The following is a 23,274-nucleotide window of genomic DNA, read 5'->3' as shown; positions in this document are numbered from 1 at the left end:
GCTAATGCTTCACATTTTGCTACACCTCCTACTATCAATGGTAAAATAATTGGTGTTGGCAATGTTTCTACTCCTAATGCAAAGCGTGCAAAACTGCCTGAAACTGCTGAAACTGCTTGTGATAAAACTGCTGAAATTTTTCAAAATATTGGGGACAATGATCCCATTGCTGTAGATCATAATGGTTCTTACAAAAACTTGCTAAAAGTCCCAATGCTAGTGCTATAAATTTGGCCTTTACAAAACATATTACAAATGCTCTCATTAAAGCTAGAGAAGATAAACTAAAACTTGAAACTTCTATTCCTAGGAAGTTGGAAGATGGTAGGGAGCCCATCATTAAGATGAAGGTCAATGATTTTGATTGTAATGCTTTATGTGATCTTGGTGCAAGTATTTCCGTTATGCCTAAGAAAATCTATAATATGCTTGACTTGCCACCATTGAAAAACTGTTATTTGGATGTTAATCTTGCTGATAATTCTACAAAGAAACCTTTGGGGAGGATAGATAATGTTCGAATTACGGTTAACAATAACCTTGTCCCCGTTGATTTTGTTGTGTTGGATATTGAATGCAATGCATCTTGTCCCATTATATTGGGAAGACCTTTTCTTCGAACTGTTGGTGCTATTATTGATATGAAGGAAGGTAATATTAAATATCAATTTCCTCTCAAAAAAGGTATGGAACACTTCCCTAGAAATAGAATGAAGTTACCTTTTGATTATATCATTAGAACAAATTATGATGTTGATGCTTCGTCTCTTGATAATACTTGATTCACACTTTCTGCGCCTAGCTGAAAGGCGTTAAAGAAAAGCGCTTATGGGAGACAACCCATGATTTTACTTCTGCACTTTTGTTTTCTATTTGAGTCTTGAAAGTTGTTACTACTGTAGCAACCTCTCCTTATCTTAATTTTATTGCATTGTTGTGCCAAGTAAAGTCTTTGATAGTAAGGTTCATACTAGATTTGGATTACTGCGCAGAAACAGATTTCTTGCTGTCACGAATTTGAGCAGTAGTCTCTGTAGATAACTCAGAAAAATCTGCCAATTTACGTGAGTAATCCTCAGATATGTATGCAACTTTCATTCAATTTGCGTATTTTCATTTGAGCAAGTCTGGTGCACCTAAAAAATTCGTCTTTACGGACTGTTCTGTTTTGACAGATTCTGCCTTTTATTTCGCATTGCCTGTTTTTGCTATGCTTGATGGATTTCTTTATTCCATTAACTTTCAGTAGCTTTGTGCAATGTCCAGAAGTGTTAAGAATGATAATGTCACCTCTGAACATGTGAATTTTGATTATGCACTAACCCTCTAATGAGTTGTTTTGAGTTTGGTGTGGAGGAAGTTTTCAAGGATCAAGAGAGGAGGATGATACAATATGATCAAGGAGAGTGAAAGCTCTAAGCTTGGGGATGCCCCGGTGGTTCATTCCTGCATATTTCAAGAAGACTCAAGCATCTAAGCTTGGGGATGCCCAAGGCATCCCCTTCTTCATCAACAATATTATCAGGCTCCTCTAGTGAAACTATATTTTTATTCCATCACATCTTATGTGCTTTACTTGGAGCGTCTCTATGTTTTTGTTTTGTTTTGTTTGAATAAAATTGGATCCTAGCATTCATTGTGTGGGAGAGAGACACGCTCCGCTGTTGCATATGGACAAATATGTCCTTAGCTTTACTCATAATGTTCATGGCGAAGGTTGAAACTGCTTCGTTAATTGTTATATGGTTGGAAACGGGAAATGCTATATGTAGTAATTGGTAGAATGTATTGAATAATTTGATACTTGGAAATTGTTGTGCTCATAAGGATCATGTTTAAGCTCTTGCATCATATACTTTGCACCTATTAGTGAAGAAATACATAGAGCTTGCTAAAATTTGGTTTGCATGATTGGTCTCTCTAAGGTCTAGATATTTTCTAGTAAGGGTTTGAATAACAAGGAAGACAGTGTAGAGTCTTATAATGCTTGCAATATGTTTTTATGTGAGTTTTGCTGTACCGGTTCATACTTGTGTTTGCCTCAAATAACCTTGCTAGCCTAAGCCTTGTATTGAGAGGGATTACTTCTCATGCATCCAAAATCCTTGAGCCAATAACTATGCCACTTGTGTCCACCATACCTACCTACTACATGGTATTTCTCTGCCATTCCAAAGTAAATTGCTTGAGTGCTACCTTTAAATTTCTATCCTTTATCTTTGCAATATATAGCTCATGGGACAAATAGCCTAAAAACTATTGTGGTATTGAATATGTACTTATGTATCTTATTTCTTATTAAGTTGCTTGTTGTGCGATAACCATGTTCCTGGGGACGCCATCAACACTTTGTTGAATATCATGTGAGTTGCTATGCATGTTCGTCTTGTCTGAAGTAAGGGTGATTTATCATGAGTTGAATGGTTTGAGCATGCATATTGTTAGAGAAGAACATTGGGCCGCTAACTAAAGCCTTGATCCATGGTGGAAGTTTCAGTTTTGGACAACAATCCTCAATCTCTTATGAGAATATTATTTGTTGTTGAATGCTTATGCATTAAAGAGGAGTCCATTATCTGTTGTCTATGTTGTCCCGGTATGGATGTCTAAGTTGAGAATAATCAAAAGCGAGAAATCCAATGCGAGCTTTCTCCTTAGACCTTTGTACAGGCGGCATAGAGGTACCCCTTTTTGATACTTGGTTAAAACATATGTATTGCGATGATAATCCATGTAAATCCGAGCTAATTAGGACAAGTTGCGGGCACTATTGGTAATCTATGCATGAGGCTTGCAACTTGTAGGATATCTTATACATAATACATATGCTTTATTACTACCGTTGACAAAATTGTTTCTTGTTTTCAAAATAAAAGCTCTAGCACAAATATAGCAATCCATGCTTCCCTCTGCAAAGGGCCTTTCTTTTACTTTTATGTTGAGTCAGTTTACCTACTTCTTTCTGTCTTAGAAGCAAACACTTGTGTTAACTGTGCATTGATTCTTACATACTTGCATATTTGCATTCATCATATTACTTTATGTTGACAATATCCATGAGATATACATGTTACAAGTTGAAAGCAACCGCTGAAACTTAATCTTCCTTTGTGTTGCTTCAATGCCTTTACTATGAATTTATTGCTTTATGAGTTAACTCTTATGCAAGACTTATTGATGCTTGTCTTGAAAGTACTATTCATGAAAAGTCTTTGCTATATGATTTAGTTGTTTAACCATTGTCTTTACCATTGCCTCGGATCGCTGCATTCATTACATGTGCTTACAATAGTATTGATCAAGATTATGATAGCATGTCACTTCAGAAATTATCTTTGTTATCGTTTACCTACTCGGGACGAGTAGGAACTAAGCTTGGGGATGCTGATACATCTCCAACGTATCGATAATTTCTTATGTTCCATGCTTGTTTTATGACAATACCTACATGTTTTATATACACTTTATGTCATATTTATGCATTTTCCGGCACTAACCTATTAACAAGATGCCGAAGAGCCAGTTGCTATTTTCTGCTGTTTTTGGTTTCAGAAATCCTAGTAAGGAAATATTCTCGGAATTGGACGAAATCAACGCCCAGGGGCTTATTTTTCCACGAAGCTTCCAGAACACCGAAAGGGAAACGAAGTGGGGCGACGAGGCGCCCACACAACAGGGCGGCGTGGCCAGGGCTTGGGCCGCACGGCCCTAGCGTGTGGGGCCCTCGTGGCGCCCCCTGACCTACCCTTCCGCCTACATAAGCCTTCGTCGATAATAACTCTAGTACCGAGAGCCACGATACGGAAAACCTTCCAGAGACACCACCGCCGCCAATCCCATCTCGGGGGATTCAGGAGATCGCCTCCGGCACCCTGCCGGAGAGGGGAATCATCTCCCGGAGGACTCTTCACCGCCATGGTCGCCTCCGGAGTGATGTGTGAGTAGTTCACCCCTGGACTATGGGTCCATAGCAGTAGCTAGATGGTTGTCTTCTCCTCATTGTGCTATCATTGTCGGATCTTGTGAGCTGCATAACATGATCAAGATCATCTATTTGTAATGCTACATGTTGCGTTTGTTGGGATCCGATGAATATTGAATGCTATGTTATGTTGATTATCAATCTATCATCTATGTGTTGTTTATGATCTTGCATGCTCTCCGTTATTAGTAGAGGCTCTGGCCAAGTCGTTACTTGTAACTCCAAGAGGGAGTATTTATGCTCGATAGTGGGTTCATGCCTCCATTAAATGCAGGACAAAGGACGAAAGTTCTAAGGTTGTGGATGTGCTGTTGCCACTAGGGATAAAACATCAATGCTATGTCTAAGGATGTATTTGTTGATTACATTACGCACCATACTTAATGCAATTGTCTGTTGTTTGCAACTTAATACTGGAAGGGGTTCGGATGATAACCTGAAGGTGGACTTTTTAGGCATAGATGCATGCTGGATAGCGGTCTATGTATTTTGTCGTAATGCCCAATTGAATTTCACACTACTCATCATAACATGTATGTGCATTGTCATGCCATCTTTATTTGTCAATTGCCCAACTGTAATTTGTTCACCCAACATGCTATATCTTATGGGAGAGACACCACTAGTGAACTGTGGACCCCGGTCCATTCTTTTACATCGAATACAATCTACTGCAATACTCGTTCTACTGTTTTCTGCAAATATCATCATCCACACTATACATCTAATTCTTTGTTACAGCAAGCCGGTGAGATTGACAACCTCACTGTTAAGTTGGGGCAAAGTATCTTGGTTGTGTTGTGCAGGTTCCACGTTGGTGTTGCGCCGCACTACACTCCGCCGCCATCAACCTTCAACGTGCTTCTTGACTCCTACTGGTTCGATAACCTTGGTTTCTTATTGAGGGAAAAACTTGCCGTTGTACGCATCATACCTTCCTCTTGGGGTTCCCAACGGACGTGTGCTTTACCGTCACAAGCAGCATGTTGCTTCAACGCCTTTACTTTGAATTTATTGCTTTATGAGTTAACTCTTATGCAAGTATTATTGATGCTTGTCTTGAAAGTACTATTCATGAAAAGTCTTTGCTATATGATTCAGTTGTTTAATCATTGTCTTTACCATTGCTTCGAATCGCTGCATTCATTACATATGCTTACAATAGTATTGATCAAGATTATGATAGCATGTTACTTCAGAAATTATCTTTGTTATCGTTTACCTACTCGAGGACGAGTAGGAACTAAGCTTGGGGATGCTTGATACGTCTCAAACGTATCTATAATTTCTTATGTTCCATGCTACTTTATTGATGATACTCACATGTTTTATACACACTTTATGTCATATTTATGCATTTTCCGGCACTAACGTATTGACAAGATGCCGAAGAGCCAGTTGTTGTTTTCTGCTGTTTTTGGTTTCAGAAATCCTACAAAGGAAATATTCTCGGAATTGGACGAAATCAACGCCCAGGGTCTTATTTTTCCACGAAGCTTCCAGAAGACCGAGGGAGATACGAAGTGGGGCGACGAGGCACCGCCACACTAGGGCCGCACGGCCTAGGGGGGCCCACGCCGCCCTAGTGTGTGGCCCCCTCGCGTCACCCCTAAACCTACCCTTCCGCCTACTTAAAGCCTTCGTCGCGAATACCCCATTACCGAGAGCCACGATACGGAAAACCTTCCAGAGACGCCGCCGCCAATCCCATCTCGGGGGATTCAGGAGATCGCCTCCGGCACCCTGCCGGAGAGGGGAATCATCTCCCGGAGGACTCTTCACCGCCATGATCGCCTCCGGAGTGATGTGTGAGTAGTTCACCCCTGGACTATGGGTCCATAGCAGTAGCTAGATGGTTGTCTTCTCCACATGTGCTATCATTGTTAGATCTTGTGAGCTGCATAACATGATCAAGATCATCTATTTGTAATGCTACATGTTGCGTTTGTTGGGATCCGATGAATATGGAATACTATGTTATGTTTATTATCAATCTATCATCTATGTGTTGTTTATGATCTTGCATGCTCTCCGTTGCTAGTAGAGGCTCTGGCCAAGTTGATACTTGTAACTCCAAGAGGGAGTATTTATGCTCGATAGTGGGTTCATGTCTCCATTAAATCTGGGGGAGTGACAGCAACCCCTAAGGTTGTTGATGTGCTGTTGCCACTAGGGATAAAACATCAATGCTATGTCTAAGGATATTTGTGTTGATTACATTACGCACCATACTTAATGCAATTGTCTGTTGTTTGCAACTTAATACTGGAAGGGGTGCGGATGCTAACCCGAAGGTGGACTTTTTAGGCATAGATGCATGCTGGATAGCGGTCTATGTACTTTGTCGTAATGCCCAATTGAATTTCACACTACTCATCATAATATGTATGTGCATTGTCATGCCCTCTTTATTTGTCAATTGCCCAACTGTAATTTGTTCACCCAACATGCTATTTCTTATTGGAGAGACACCACTAGTGAACTGTGGATCCCGGTCCATTCTTTTACATCAAATACTATCTACTGCAATACTTGTTCTTACTGTTCTTTGCAAAAATCATATTCCACACTATACATCTAATCCTTTGTTACATCAAGCCGGTGAGATTGACAACCTCACTGTTAAGTTGGGGCAAAGTATTTTGGTTGTGTTGTGCAGGTTCCACGTTGGTGCCAGAATTCCTGGTGTTGCGCCGCACTACACTCCGCCACCATCAACCTTCAACGTGCTTCTTGACTCCTACTGGTTCGATAACCTTGGTTTCTTACTGAGGGAAAACTCGCTGCTGTACGCATCATACATTCCTCTTGGGGTTCCCAACAGACGTGTGCTTTGCCGTCACAAGCACCTTTCTTCCTCAAACTCTGAAAGCTTAGAACTAATAATAACAGGATATATTTTCTTATCATCAATATGAGCATATTTAAGATTATCAGGCAATGGTTTTAAATCAAAAACAGGATCTTCCTTTGGTGGTGATGTTGTACCTAGATCTTCAACCGGCAAATCATGTTTAAGAATAGGTTGACGAAGGAAAATTTCATCAAGCTCATTCCTTTCTTCCCTAAAGACTTCACTCTCACTATCCTCCAAATGTTGCTGCAAAGGATTATTAGGAGCAAGAGAAATAGATGCACACTGTTCAAATCTAAAATCTTTATTAGGCAAATCAGCTTTATAAGGAGTTTTGGCAAATTTAGAGAAATTAAACTCATAATATTCACCAGCAAATTTAGTCACAATTTTCTCTTTCTTGCAATCTATAACAGCTCCACAAGTATTTAGAAAAGGTCTACCAAAAATAATAGGACAAGACTTACTAGCAGCAGAACCAAGTACCAAAAAGTCAGCAGGATATCTAATCTTACCACATAGAACTTTCTCATCTCGAACAATACCAATTGGAGAGATAGTTTCTCTATTAGCTAGCCGAATAACCACATCAATATCTTCAAGTTCACAAGAACCAATTTCATGCATGATCTCCGTGTAAAGATCATATGGAATAGCACTAATACTTCCAACAATGTCGCATAAACCATAATAACAATGATCACCAATTCTAACAGAGAGCATAGGAACACTGGTTTTCCTAGACTTATTAGGATGCGAAACAATATTAGAAGCATCTTCACATAAAATAATATGACCATCTTCCACATTTTCAGTCACAAGATCTTTAACGATTGCAATAGCAGGTTCAACCTTTATTTTCTCTTCAGGTTCTATAGGTTTCTTTGCACTTTTATTAACAGCACTAGTTATAACAGAATACTCTTTCATTTTAGCAGGGAAAGGAGTTTTTTCAATATAAGCTTCAGGAAGAATATGATCAACAGTTTCAATTACAACACATTTGTTTATAGATGAATCAGTTTTATCTTTATACAGTTCATGATACTTATCAAAATTCTTCTTAGGCAATTCAAAATGAGAGGCAAAAGCTTTATAAAAATTTGCAACGACTTGAGAATCAAGCCCATAAGTAGCACTCATATTACGAAATTTATCAGTATCCATAAAAACTTCAATGCATTTATAATCATAATTTATACCTGACTCTCTACCTTTGTCGTTCTCCCATCCTTCAGTATTCTCCTGAATCTGATCAAGAAGGTCCCTTTTAAACTCTTCTTTGTTGCGTGTAAATGATCCAGAACAAGAAGTATCCAGCAAGGTTTTATCTTGAAAAGAAAGTCTTGCATAGAAATTACCAATGATAATATTACCAGGAAGCTCATGAATGGGGCATTTGAGCATTAAAGACTTCAATCTCCCCCATGCTTGGGCAATACTCTCTCCATCATGAGGCCAGAAATTATATATGCGGTTCCGGTCTTTGTGAATTTCACTTGGAGGATAGAATTTAGAATAAAATAGAGGCACAATATCATTCCAATCAAGAGAATCCCCATTCTTCAGTAATTTATACCAATGCGCCGCTTTACCAGACAGCAATATAGAGAATAGTTTCTTCCTAACTTCATCCATAGCAATACCTGCACACTTGAATAAACCGCATAATTCATGTAAGAACAGTAAATGATCTCCAGGATGGACAGTTCCATCCCCTTCATAGCGGTTATCCACAACACGTTCAATAATTTTCATAGGTATTTTGTATGGAACCTCTTTCTCACCTAGAGCCTCATCCACTACCTTTGCAGTAGTAGTAGATTTTCCAAATAGAAATTCAAGAGAAGATCTCTCCATAATGAATTATAGCAGCATGCAGAAATAAAATCAGCACGTACAGTAAAAGTTTCCCTTACCAATTCCACTTACCAATAGCGCTTCACTCCCTGGCAACGGTGCCAGAAAATAGTCTTGATGAACCACAAGTATAGGGGGTGTATCGTAGTATTTTCGATAAATAAGAGTGTCGAACCCAACGAGGAGCAGAAGGTGTTGAAAAGCAGTTTCGATGAAGGATTCACTGTAAATGCTCACAAACAAGTATTCAGGGAGTTTTGATATAGCAGATAAATAAAGTACGAGTAAGTAAAATGCGAGAGAAATAATTGCAGCGAGTGGCCCAATCCTTTTTAGCACAAAGGACAAGCCGGTTTGTGTACTTATAATGACCAAACGTTCTTGAGGACACACGGGAATTTAGTCTAGTGCTTTCGCTTCTTATAGCTGATTAATCTTCATTGTTTTGATAAGTGTTGTGTGGGTGAACCTATAGCAATGCACCGCCCTTCCTAGGACTAATACATACTTGTGATTATACCCCTTGCAAGCATCCGCAAATACAAGAAAGTAATTGTAAGCCCCAGGAGTAGGAAAACCCAGAGCGCGCAGGTACGAGGGGTTTATGTGCATGAGGTCACTACAAAGGACCGTGAGGTCGCCTCGCATTCCCAAGCTTATGGGTAGGCCAAGCAAAGCTCGACACGCCCATGCACACAACACCCACCTCATAGGCTCACGTTAGGCTTTCCAGGCCTGAGTGCTACACCTTCCTGTGCACTTCAAACATACACGCACGGTGCACAGGGTACAAGGGTGGAATACAGATTCAATATCACAACATGACTATGTATGACGCAAAAGATGGAAATAAGGTTCATATATATAGCAACGCTCTAATGAGCAAGATCCAAATGACACTCAGGAGGGAAACATATCCCATCAGTACATCATACATAAGATAGCCAAATAGTCTGGGTACAGACAAGAACCAAATGGGACTAAGAGTCCTGAAGATAATCAAGCGGTGTTTCCATAACCAACAAGCCACAGGCTGCTGCCTTAGGAACGATCCTGCTACGCAACGAAGTCATCGTCCGTGAACTCGACAAAGTAGCCACCTGCGTCATCGCTCATCATCGTCGTACTGTTTGTCGAAAAGCGGGTTCCGAAAAAGAGGAAAAAACGAGGGTAAGTACTGCTGGCACGTACTTGCGAGACAAGACCAACTATGCTTGTCGGTGGCGGTGTAAACTTCGCCCGGCTATATGTGGAGTTTAGCGGCAGCAAGGCACTAACCAATAGAGACACGCTACAACTTCCGTCTAATAGAGAAGGTGAGAGAGCGCATATTCTAGCAGTTCTATACTCTGCAAACAACAACCCAGCCAGTGCGATCCCCCTTAGCCAAGAGGTACTAACAAGGCACTCACACAGTTGACAATTTTATATCCATTCCATTATAATAGGGCTAACTTACTACGCAAGTAATTAGCAAGTTATTAGCGACAACTTTAGGTGTAAGTTGTTCTATGATCGAGTTAAACAGCTCCAAGTCGTCCATAACCGCGGACACGGCTTATCGATAAGATTTACCTGCAGGGTGCACCAATGTTACCATACACGCATGCTCGAACCCGCTTAATTACGGCGAGTCTCACAACAAGACCGTTCCCAAATCAACAAGAAAGTCTAGGGGGCCACCCGCCTAAGCTACCGTGTCGAAGTTCGGCCGTACTCGAGACGGACTCGAGAGGTTTGCGCCAGGCGGCTAGGCGTGCGAACCACACGCTTCGCTAAACGTCCCGCAAGGTACAAAGTGAGAATATAAACACCCGAAGGCAACAGAAGTAAACACCCGAAGGCAACGGTAAGTAAAGCATGGCATACATGGCATAGGCAAATAAAACCAAGGTTGTGGCCCCCTTTTCAACAGAGACTTGAGAAATGGTAATGGGTGATGGGGGTCCCGATAAAACCTCCCACGAGTGGTTAGCGCGCTCGGTCTTAGAAACAGAGATAACAAGAACTCGGGTCCTAGGGGACATTAGCAAGTCAAAGTTCCGATGCTTTCGCAAAGGGGCTCACAGATGCCTCTGCATATTATAACCCTTAGCAATTTTAGTTGTAGCAAAAGTTATCCACTTCATTTTCGAAAAGGTAGAACATGTGTCACATCCAAACAAGATATCCCGAACATTTCGAGATATCAACAGAAAACCCTAAACTCGCCTACGACTCGCAAAGCTGGCAAACAACAAACAAAAGGTAGGGCGAGGAGGTGTATCTCGGACATATAGGTAACAGGTGGATAGGACACGTGACACAACGAGAATCGCAACATAAGGATAGCAATAGATCAAAAGAGCATGTAAAAGTAAAATAGGTGAAGGGGTGGGCTCGCTGTCGGATCGTGAGGTAGAAGCACCGACACGATCCTCCGTGGGGAACTCGTACTCTGCTCGTCTTGCTCTGCGTCGGCGTCTACTCGAGAAGAACCAAAAGCACATACAAGGAAAGTAATAGAACAAATCAATACAAGTATGCAATGCGCAATATGATGCATGATGACATGGCAAGATGATTGTGCAAGATTTCATGTTAGCAAGATTAAGTGGGGTGCTAATAGCCACATCTAATGATAAGCACCCTCACATGACATTTAGTTCAAGTTGCAAGTTTTAGTTGGTTCAATTCAGAGATAATGCCAATGGTGCATGATAAGGTCGATTTGAAAACTTCATGCTTGGTGATGCAATTAGATATAAAGATTTGTCAAATTGGAGTTATAGAATTAAAGATGTGAATTATGCAACATTTAGCAATTAAATCCAGATTTGAAAAGTGACCAAATTTTAGTTGTTCAAAAGTTGATACAAAATTCATGGTTGATTAGATCATGTTTTTCTGAACAAATTGGATATAAAATTTGTATGATTTGGATTTGGGAAAGTGCAGTTTTAAATCATAAAAAAAAAGGCAGGGGCAAAAACTGATAAACAGCAGTTTTGCAAAAACTGTTTTCTAATCCTGTGCCGGCCAGGATTTGATCCCAGGAGGCCCTGGCAGTGGCAAAGGAACGGTACCAGTGTGCTGTTTAGCAGGTTTTGATTAGATGCAGGCTATAGGCAACATCAGGTATATCTTCGCGTAAACTGAAATTTACTGAAAGAAGAACGACACTTGTAACTGAAAAACAGACAGCTGCTGGGCGCGTTTTTGGTCGACGATGGCGAAGAACTGGGTGACGAAACTGAGTGTGTCTCGACAGGTTGAGTAAGGGGAATGTTCCCTGAGTTGAATGACGCCGAAAAGGTGGAAAACGGAGCACGGTGGCGCCGGAGAAACTCGCCGGAAAACGAGACGACGAAACAGCGGTTCTGAAACTGAGAACTGAATCTGTTTTCTGGACCGACTTTGAACGAGGATGGCGACGTCTGTGCTGCTCCGTTTGGGATGATTCAAAAACCCGAAGAAAGAGGGTATAGCTGTGCATCTACTGGAACAAGTATGGCGTGCTGAAACGACCTGGTTCGCCGGGAAGACCTCGGAGAAGTCGGTACCGCGACGTGTGCGAGAAACAGCGAAACTGAAAACAGATTCTGGACAGATGTTTGATCGAAGGTGGCGTCGTCTACAGGCAACGAAATTGAGTGATTCCAAAATGAAAGTTGTAGCCCTTCGTCTCAGCTTTCTAACGGTGCGAAGAACGCAAGCTGGAGTGGCCTGTGCTGGCGGTGAGATGCGTCGAAAGATGGTGTCAGCGAGCAGAAACAAGACTGGGCGTTTTTCTACTCGATTTGTTTTCTCGTTTTCGATTCTGCCTCGGATCTCTCTTCTCTGTGGTGATCCAGCATCGTAGATGCATGTAGGGATGGGAGGAGAAGGTCGTGCTCACCCTGGGGTCGCCGTTGAAGAGGAGGAAGCGGCGGAGGAGCTCGCCGGCGAAGAGGAAGAAAGTTGGCCGGGGTAGATGATGCAGAAGTGGATGCTCGCGGGCAGGCTTGGCGTCTCCGGATCCGTGACGACGTCCAGGACGTAGAGGAGGAAGAGAGGAACCGATTCCCCAGCTCACGTGGGCTCGCCGGAGGCCATGGCGACGGCGGTGATCGACGAGACTCCGGGCAGAAACCTTTCTCTAACGTTCAGGAAAAGATGGGGAGTGGCGGCGGCTTGGGGAGGAGGAAGAGGCAGCTAGGTTTCTGGTAGGTCTCCTGGCATCTTAAGGAGAGGGAAAAGAGGGGCAGGTGTCAAGCATCGGGAGAGGGGGAAGAATCATGTGGCCATGGAGGTGTTCGTACACGAGGAAGAAGAGATACAGGGAAGTTTCTCCAACGATGGCTCTTGTTTGCTTCTTCTTGGGCATGTACGTGGGGGTTGGGCCACCGGTTAGATTAGTTGGGCTGGGTTAGATAGGTGGGTTAGATTAGCTAGGTTTTTCTTTTATTTATTTTACTGTTTTTATTTCTTTCTCTTTTCAAAACCTTTTTTGAAAATTGGAGAAGAGATAAATTTGCAATTTGAAAGAGGGAATTTGAATTCAGAGAGGCCCAACCTTGTATACCAACTATGGTGGTTGAGATAAAAAGGAGAAAAGAAGAAGAGTGGGACATAGAGAAATAAAGAGAAGATAAAATATTTATTAAACCTTAATGGCCCAACCATTTGAGAAGGTAAACCATCTCAAGATCATAAAACATGTGCATTGCAAAAATAGAGAGGAGAGGTAGGTTTATAGTAACCATATAAGAATTTGGCATGACCTATTTGAAATATAGGTCAAGTGGTGGAAGGTTGGCATGTTAGCTTTTCTTGGAACATCACAAGAGGGGGATGAACCAAGAGAGAGAAAGAGGGAGAACAACAAGCAAACAAAAACAAACCAAGAATCAAATGCAATTTTATAAAAGCCAAAGGTGGTGATATGCATGAATGCAACATGATGACATGATAACCATGCAAGAAAGGTAAAAGGGACTAAGGTGTTACTCTTGGGATGTTACAAACGCCCCCCCTTGAAGGAATCGCGCCCCGAGATTCTCAGGAAGAAGAGAAGAAGGACGGGTACTCGGAACGGAGTTGATCTTCCCGCTCCCAAGTTGCTTCTTTATCGGAATGGTGCGACCACTGCACCTTGAGGAACTTGACAGACTTGTTGCGAGTTCGACGTTCAGCTTCATCAAGAATCCGAACGGGATGCTCTTTGTAGGAGAGGTCTTCTTGGAGGTCAATGGACTCGTGATCAACTGCACGGCCCGGATCTTTGAAGCACTTCTTGAGCTGTGACACGTGGAAGACATCGTGCACTTTGGAGAGCTTCTCAGGGAGTTCAAGGAGGTAAGCGACTTCACCACGCTTTGCTAGAACCTTGAAGGGACCAATGTATCTTGGCGCCAGCTTGCCTTTGATACCGAAGCGATGAGTGCCCCTCATAGGAGTAACACGAAGGTAGGCTTGATCACCAGGATGATATAACATATCACGGTGCTTGCTATCATAATAGCTTTTCTGCCGAGATTGTGCTATCTTCAGATTATCACGAATGATTCGCACCTTTTCTTCAGCCTCGTTGATGACATCGGGGCCAAAGATTTGCCTTTCACCAGCTTTGCACTGGTTCAGAGGTGTTCGCATTTGCGACCATAGAGAGCTTCGAAGGGTGCCATGCCCAAGCCGGCTTGATAGTCGTTGTTGTAAGAGAACTCACGAATGGAAGGCATTCTTCCCATTTCATGCCGAAGGAGATGACACGGGCACCGGAGCATGTCCTCGAGAATCCGATTGACTCTTTCGACTTGCCCACTCGTTTGCGGATGGTAAGTCAGTGTCAAGAGCAGATTAGTTCCCATAGCTTTCTGAAAGCTTGCCCAAAACTTGGAAGTGAAGATACTTCCGCGATCAGAGCTTATTTCCAAGGGAACACCATGAAGAGAAACAATCTTTGCAGTGTAGAGCTCAGCCAACTGACTAGCAGATATTGTTTCTTTGACAGGAAGGAAGTGAGCAACCTTAGAAAGACGGTCGATCACCACGAAGATAGCATCATTGCCTTTGCGAGACTTTGGAAAACCAAATACAAAGTCCATCTCAATCTTATCCCATTTCCACTCAGAATCTTCGTGGGTTGGAGGACACCGGCAGTCTCCGATGTTCGCTTTGACACGGCGACGTACATCACATTCTCGAGACATAGCGAGCAACATCCCTTTTCATCCTAGTCCACCAATAGGTAGACTTGATATCGAGATACATCTTTGTGCCGCCAGGATGGATAGAAAGAGGAGTGTCGTGAGCTTCTTTGAGAATGAGGTTTCTCGTGTCCTGGATCATTCGGAACAACAAAACGACCTTGGAAGAAGAGAGTTCCTTGATCGTCGAGAGAGAAAGACTTGTACTTGGGCTTGTGCATATTCTCTTTGATATTCTTGCTGCAATTATCTCGCAACTGTCCTTTTCGGATCTTATCTTCAAGAGTTTGCGTGATCACCAAGTTTGCAAGGTAGCCTTGGGGAACAAGCTCAAGATTCAATTTCCTGAATTCTTCATAAAGAGCAGGTTGACTTTCTTGAATCATGAGGTTGTTGCAATAGGACTTGCGACTAAGGGCGTCAGCCATGACATTAGCTTTGCCTCGGAGTGTAGTCGATAGACAGATCAAAGTCCTTGATGGTTTCCATCCATCTCGTTTGACGGAGGTTCAAGTTGGGTTGTGTGAAGATGTATTTGAGACTCTTGTGGTCGGTGAAGATCTCACATTTGTTGCCCAACAAGTATTGGCGCCATGTTATTAAAGCATGTAACACGGCTGCAAGCTCAAGATCATGTGTGGGATAGTTGAGTTCATGCTTTTTCAAATGACGAGAAGCATACGCCACAACTTGACGTTCTTGCATGAGGACAGCACCTAGACCATGAAGAGAGGCATCACGTAATATCTCGAAAGGTTTAGAAGTATCTCAGAAGAACAAGGACAGTGTGGAAGTGAGCTTCGCTTGAGGAGGTCAAAGCTTTCTTGGCATTGAGGAGACCAAAGGAACTTCTTGTCTTTCTTCGTGAGATCGGTAAGAGGCTTGGCGATCTTGGAGAAATTCTCAACAAAGCGGCGGCAGTAACTTGCCAAACCGAGGAAACTTCTCACTTGCTTGACATTCTTCGGAGGAAGCCATTCAACGATCGCCTTGACGGTTTCAGGATTGACAGCAATGCCTTTTCCCGAAATGACATGGCCAAGATAGACGACTTGAGGAAGCCAAAATTCACACTTGGAGAACTTGGCATAGAGGCGATGTTCACGAAGCTTCATGAGGATGAGGCGAAGATGCTCTTCATGCTCCTCATTGGACTTGGAGTACACAAGGATATCATCGAGATAGACTACCACAAACTTGTCGAGGTACTCCATGAAAATGTAGTTCATCAACCGAGAGAAAGTGGCAGGAGCATTAGTGAGGCCAAAGGACATGACGGTGTATTCGTAGAGACCATAACGAGTTTTGAAGGCTGTCTTGGGTACATCCTCCTTGCGGATTTTGATTTGGTGATAACCACTTCTCAAATCCATCTTAGAGAACACAGTTGCACCCGCAAGCTGATCAAAGAGCTCATTGATGCGAGGGAGGGGATATGTATTCTTGATCGTTTTCTCATTGAGAGGGCGGTAGTCAACCACCAATCGATCAGTTTTATCCTTCTTCTTCACGAAGATGGTAGGACATCCCCATGGAGAAGTGCTTGGCTGAATGAAACCAAGTTTTTGCAACTCGTCAAGCTGCTTCTTGAGTTCAGCCAACTCATTTGGACCCATTTTGTATGGCCTCTTTGAGATAGGAGCTGTTCCAGGCTCTAGTTCAATGACGAACTCAACAGCCCTGTCAGGTGGCATACCTGGAAGTTCTTCAGGAAAGACATCAGGAAAGTCGCAAACCACCGGTATAGACTCAAGCTCCAGAAGAGAACTAGGATTCAAAGAAAAGAGCTGAACGGAAGGTGTTTGAGAAGGTGTATAGGTCAAGGATCCTGTCGCCGTAGGAAGAGAAACTGAATGCTTGGCGCAATCAATGACAACTTTGTTGGCCTTCAACCAATCCATGCCAAGGATGACATCGATACCGGAAGATCTTAGCTCGATGAGGGACGCAAGGAACACATGGTTTCCAATCTGAATTTGGTTGCCATGACTTATTCTTAGCGCTTCCAACATTCCTCCGGGAGAAACAACCGTGAAAGATTTGGACAAGTACTCAACCGGTAACTCATGCTTTTGAGAGAACGGAAGCGACACAAAGGAAAGTGAAGCTCCCGTATCAAACAGAACTTTTGCAGGGATAGAGTTAACAAGCAAAGTACCAAGCACGACGTCGGTAGCTTGTTCAGCTTGCTCAACGTTGAGGTTGTTGACGCGAACAGCCCTCGGACCTTGCCTATTGTTGTTGTTGAAGGCACGGCCCTGAGCTGGTGCACGAACCATCGCATTTGTCGAAGTAGAGCGAGGCGGTGGTGGAGGCAGCTTCTGAGGGCAGAAGGTAGAGATGTGCCCAACCTGACCACACTTGTAGCATGTGGGGTCGGCACGTGGACCCATCGGCCTTGGTCCACCATAAGCAGGCCTTGGCGGAGCTTGGTAGGTCCTCTGCTGAAGCTGTGGGGTGGGAGGGCGGGGAGCATACCCAGCGTGTGCTGCGCGGGGAGCATACCCAGCTTGTGTAGCTTGTCCTGGCGGTGCGGGATAAGGAACCCACAACCTTCGCTTCTGAGGCGGCACTAAAGAAGGAGCACCAACCTCTCGAGTATGCTTGCGTGACTCCTCGAACGCAAGCCTACCCGACTCTTCCTTGATAGCAGTGTTGACCAGCTTGTCAAAGGTGTCCATCGAGACATGAGTGAGCGCGTACTTGAGTGCCGGCTTGAGGCCATTACGGAACCTCTTCTGCTTCTTGGCATCAGTAGACACTTCTTCGCCACCATAGCGAGCTAGCTTGGAGAACTCGATGCTGTATGCCATCACGTCTTTGTTGCCCTGAACAAGACTGAGGAATTTCTCCTTCATCCTGTCCATTAGCCCTTCAGGAATGTGGTGGCTTCTGAAAGCTTCCCTGAATTCTTCCCAAGTGACATCAGGAGCATTGGCGGGACGCATCTCGAGGAAGTTCTCCCACCATGCTGCGGACCCTCCTTTCAGTAGGTGAGTCGCAAACCGCACTTTGTCTTCTGGGGCGACTCCCGCTGTGTTGAGCATGCGGTTGACATCGCGCACCCAATCATCTGCATCCAGCGGTTCAGGAGTAGAGTCGAACGATCGCGGGTTCAACTGCAAGAAGTCCCGGATCATGACTCGACCATTGTCATGACGAGCTTGATCGAAGTTGTGCTGGGTTTGCTGCATCTGGCTCAACAATTGAGTCATTTGCAACAGGGCTGGTCCCAGCGGAGGAGGTGGCGGAGGTCTAACCATCCTGTTGAGGGAAAACATAAGACGGTTGAGACAACAGATGAGAAAAAAAAACTTAGAACAAGGGTTTAAGATCACATAACACATCACTCCATAGAATTCATCAAGGTACACCATACAAGGTTCAAGTACACATGAGATCCATCATCCACTCGACACGCAGGACAGTGGAGTAAACGGTGGTTCCATGAGGATAACGAAAAGGAAGCAGGCTCCGGAACAAAGAAGTGGTCGAGATAGCATCGGATCAAAGGAGAATAACATGTTAGTATGAAAATACCAACATGTCAAAGGAATAGATTATATGTGGAGATCGACAAAGGATGATAATGAAGCAACCATAGTACAAAAAAATTTCAAAATACATTTTTCCCTATGGCACTATGGTTTCCCACAAACACGTCCAAGCCTAGGTGAAACAAGATAAGAATAGAGTAAAACCGTTGCTCTTCCTTACCAGAGGGAGGGTGGGTGGGGTAAGAAATAAAAGCAGAATTCCTACTCTCGCGCACAATTTTTCCTATGTAGCTAATAAAATATTAGTTTCTAGACTCAACTTCGTCCGCTGCAAGGGGCTCCTAAAGGCAGTCCTGCTCTGATACCAAGTCTGTAAGCCCCAGGAGTAGGAAAACCCAGAGCGCGCAGGTACGAGGGGTTTATGTGCATGAGGTCACTACAAAGGACCGTGAGGTCGCCTCGCATTCCCAAGCTTATGGGTAGGCCAAGCAAAGCTCGACACGCCCATGCACACAACACCCACCTCATAGGCTCACGTTAGGCTTTCCAGGCCTGAGTGCTACACCTTCCTGTGCACTTCAAACATACACGCACGGTGCACAGGGTACAAGGGTGGAATACAGATTCAATATCACAACATGACTATGTATGACGCAAAAGATGGAAATAAGGTTCATATATATAGCAACGCTCTAATGAGCAAGATCCAAATGACACTCAGGAGGGAAACATATCCCATCAGTACATCATACATAAGATAGCCAAATAGTCTGGGTACAGACAAGAACCAAATGGGACTAAGAGTCCTGAAGATAATCAAGCGGTGTTTCCATAACCAACAAGCCACAGGCTGCTGCCTTAGGAACGATCCTGCTACGCAACGAAGTCATCGTCCGTGAACTCGACAAAGTAGCCACCTGCGTACTGCTCATCATCTGTCGTACCTGTTTGTCGAAAAGCGGGTTCCGGAAAAAGAGGAAGAAAAACGAGGGTAAGTACCGTTGGCACGTACTTGCGAGACAAGACCAGCTATGCTTCTTTGGTGGGCGGTGTAAACTTCGCCCGGCTATATGTGGAGTTTAGCGGCAGCAAGGCACTAACCAATAGAGACACGCTACAACTTCCGTCTAATAGAGAAGGTGAGAGAGCGCATATTCTAGCAGTTCTATACTCTGCAAACAACAACCCAGCCAGTGCGATCCCCCTTAGCCAAGAGGTACTAACAAGGCACTCACACAGTTGACAATTTTATATCCATTCCATTATAATAGGGCTAACTTACTACGCAAGTAATTAGCAAGTTATTAGCGACAACTTTAGGTGTAAGTTGTTCTATGATCGAGTTAAACAGCTCCAAGTCGTCCATAACCGCGGACACGGCTTATCGATAAGATTTACCCTGCAGGGGTGCACCAATGTTACCATACACGCATGCTCGAACCCGCTTAATTACGGCGGAGTCTCACAACAAGACCGTTCCCAAATCAACAAGAAAGTCTAGGGGGGCCACCCGCCTAAGCTACCCGTATCGAAGTTCGGCCGTACTCCGAGACGGACTCAGAGGTTTGCGCCGGCGGCTAGGCGTGCGAACCACACGCTTCGCTAAACGTCCCGCAAGGTACAAGATGCAATATAAACACCCGAAGGCAACAGGAAGTAAACACCCGAAGGCAACAGTAAGTAAAGCATGGCATACATGGCATAGGCAAATAAAACCAAGGTTGTGGCCCCCTTTTCAACAGACTTGAGAAATGGTAATGGGTGATGGGGGGTCCCGATAAAACCTCCCACGAGTGGTTAGCGCGCTCAGTCTTAGAAACAGATAACAAGAACTCGGGTCCTAGGGGACATTAGCAAGTCAAAGTTCCGATGCTTTCGCAAAGGGGCTCACAGATGCCTCTGCATATTATAACCCTTAGCAATTTTAGTTGTAGCAAAAGTTATCCACTTCATTTTCGAAAAGGTAGAACATGTGTCACATCCAAACAAGATATCCCGAACATTTCGAGATATCAACAGAAAACCCTAAACTCGCCTACGACTCGCAAAGCTGGCAAACAACAAACAAAAGGTAGGGCGAGGAGGTGTATCTCGGACATATAGGTAACAGGTGGATAGGACACGTGACACAACAGAATCGCAACATAAGGATAGCAATAGATCAAAAGAGCATGTAAAAGTAAAATAGGTGAAGGGGTGGGCTCGCCTGTCAGATCAGAGGTAGAAGCACCGACACGATCCTCCAGGGGGAACTCGTACTCCTGCTCGTACTGCTCTGCGTCGGCGTCTACTCGAGAAGAACCAAAAAGCACATACAAGGAAAGTAATAGAACAAATCAATACAAGAATGCAATGCGCAATATGATGCATGATGACATGGCAAGATGATTGTGCAAGATTTCATGTTAGCAAGATTAAGTGGGGTGCTAATAGCCACATCTAATGATAAGCACCCTCACATGACATTTAGTTCAAGTTGCAAGTTTTAGTTGGTTCAATTCAGAGATAATGCCAATGGTGCATGATAAGGTCAGATTTGAAAACTTCATGCTTGGCTGATGCAATTAGATATAAAGATTTGTCAAATTGGAGTTATAGAATTAAAGATGTGAATTATGCAACATTTAGCAATTAAATCCAGATTTGAAAAGTGACCAAATTTTAGTTGTTCAAAAGTTGATACAAAATTCATGGTTGATTAGATCATGTTTTTCTGAACAAATTGGATATAAAATTTGTATGATTTGGATTTGGGAAAGTGCAGTTTTAAATCATAAAAAAAAAGGCAGGGGCAAAAACTGATAAACAGCAGTTTTGCAAAAACTGTTTTCTAATCCTGTGCCGGCCAGGATTTGATCCCAGGAGGCCCTGGCAGTGGCAAAGGAACGGTACCAGTGTGCTGTTTAGCAGGTTTTGATTAGATGCAGGCTATAGGCAACATCAGGTATATCTTCGCGTAAACTGAAATTTACTGAAAGAAGAACGACACTTGTAACTGAAAAACAGACAGCTGCTGGGCGCGTTTTTGGTCGACGATGGCGAAGAACTGGGTGACGAAACTGAGTGTGTCTCGACAGGTTGAGTAAGGGGAATGTTCCCTGAGTTGAATGACGCCGAAAAGGTGGAAAACGGAGCACGGTGGCGCCGGAGAAACTCGCCGGAAAACGAGACGACGAAACAGCGGTTCTGAAACTGAGAACTGAATCTGTTTTCTGGACCGACTTTGAACGAGGATGGCGACGTCTGTGCTGCTCCGTTTGGGATGATTCAAAAACCCGAAGAAAGAGGGTATAGCTGTGCATCTACTGGAACAAGTATGGCGTGCTGAAACGACCTGGTTCGCCGGGAAGACCTCGGAGAAGTCGGTACCGCGACGTGTGCGAGAAACAGCGAAACTGAAAACAGATTCTGGACAGATGTTTGATCGAAGGTGGCGTCGTCTACAGGCAACGAAATTGAGTGATTCCAAAATGAAAGTTGTAGCCCTTCGTCTCAGCTTTCTAACGGTGCGAAGAACGCAAGCTGGAGTGGCCTGTGCTGGCGGTGAGATGCGTCGAAAGATGGTGTCAGCGAGCAGAAACAAGACTGGGCGTTTTTCTACTCGATTTGTTTTCTCGTTTTCGATTCTGCCTCGGATCTCTCTTCTCTGTGGTGATCCAGCATCGTAGATGCATGTAGGGATGGGAGGAGAAGGTCGTGCTCACCCTGGGGTCGCCGTTGAAGAGGAGGAAGCGGCGGAGGAGCTCGCCGGCGAAGAGGAAGAAAGTTGGCCGGGGTAGATGATGCAGAAGTGGATGCTCGCGGGCAGGCTTGGCGTCTCCGGATCCGTGACGACGTCCAGGACGTAGAGGAGGAAGAGAGGAACCGATTCCCCAGCTCACGTGGGCTCGCCGGAGGCCATGGCGACGGCGGTGATCGACGAGACTCCGGGCAGAAACCTTTCTCTAACGTTCAGGAAAAGATGGGGAGTGGCGGCGGCTTGGGGAGGAGGAAGAGGCAGCTAGGTTTCTGGTAGGTCTCCTGGCATCTTAAGGAGAGGGAAAAGAGGGGCAGGTGTCAAGCATCGGGAGAGGGGGAAGAATCATGTGGCCATGGAGGTGTTCGTACACGAGGAAGAAGAGATACAGGGAAGTTTCTCCAACGATGGCTCTTGTTTGCTTCTTCTTGGGCATGTACGTGGGGGTTGGGCCACCGGTTAGATTAGTTGGGCTGGGTTAGATAGGTGGGTTAGATTAGCTAGGTTTTTCTTTTATTTATTTTACTGTTTTTATTTCTTTCTCTTTTCAAAACCTTTTTTGAAAATTGGAGAAGAGATAAATTTGCAATTTGAAAGAGGGAATTTGAATTCAGAGAGGCCCAACCTTGTATACCAACTATGGTGGTTGAGATAAAAAGGAGAAAAGAAGAAGAGTGGGACATAGAGAAATAAAGAGAAGATAAAATATTTATTAAACCTTAATGGCCCAACCATTTGAGAAGGTAAACCATCTCAAGATCATAAAACATGTGCATTGCAAAAATAGAGAGGAGAGGTAGGTTTATAGTAACCATATAAGAATTTGGCATGACCTATTTGAAATATAGGTCAAGTGGTGGAAGGTTGGCATGTTAGCTTTTCTTGGAACATCACAAGAGGGGGATGAACCAAGAGAGAGAAAGAGGGAGAACAACAAGCAAACAAAAACAAACCAAGAATCAAATGCAATTTTATAAAAGCCAAAGGTGGTGATATGCATGAATGCAACATGATGACATGATAACCATGCAAGAAAGGTAAAAGGGACTAAGGTGTTACTCTTGGGATGTTACAGTAATTAAGATAAATCTAACCACAGGCTTAAACTCTGAGATCATGCTATCCCTCCTGCATCGATATACCAACGGGGGTTCAGGTTTCTGTCACTCCGGCAACCC

General features: G+C 43.8%; 1 protein-coding gene across 1 annotated transcript; it reads right to left on the bottom strand.

The window, feature by feature from the left end:
* Positions 1 to 15,579: 15,579 nt before the first annotated feature.
* On the bottom strand, positions 15,580 to 22,925 carry LOC139837911 (uncharacterized). Its single transcript, XM_071827229.1, has 3 exons — positions 22,065 to 22,925; positions 20,567 to 20,647; positions 15,580 to 19,304 (listed from the first exon to the last, which is right to left on the bottom strand). The coding sequence occupies exon 3, from the start codon at positions 18,238 to 18,240 to the stop codon at positions 15,580 to 15,582; it is 2,661 nt and encodes an 886-aa protein (XP_071683330.1). The 5' UTR covers positions 18,241 to 19,304; positions 20,567 to 20,647; positions 22,065 to 22,925.
* Between the last annotated feature and the right edge of the window lie 349 nt (positions 22,926 to 23,274).

This window comes from Lolium perenne, chromosome 3, assembly GCF_019359855.2.
Source record: "Lolium perenne isolate Kyuss_39 chromosome 3, Kyuss_2.0, whole genome shotgun sequence".
NCBI classification, from domain to species: Eukaryota; Viridiplantae; Streptophyta; class Magnoliopsida; order Poales; family Poaceae; genus Lolium; species Lolium perenne.
This window is presented reverse-complemented; position numbering and strand designations above follow the sequence as displayed.

Excerpts from the sequence above, each read along its gene's own strand:
- LOC139837911 (XM_071827229.1), bottom strand. The coding sequence starts at position 18,240 with ATGGTGTACCTTGATGAATTCTATGGAGTGATGTGTTATGTGATCTTA.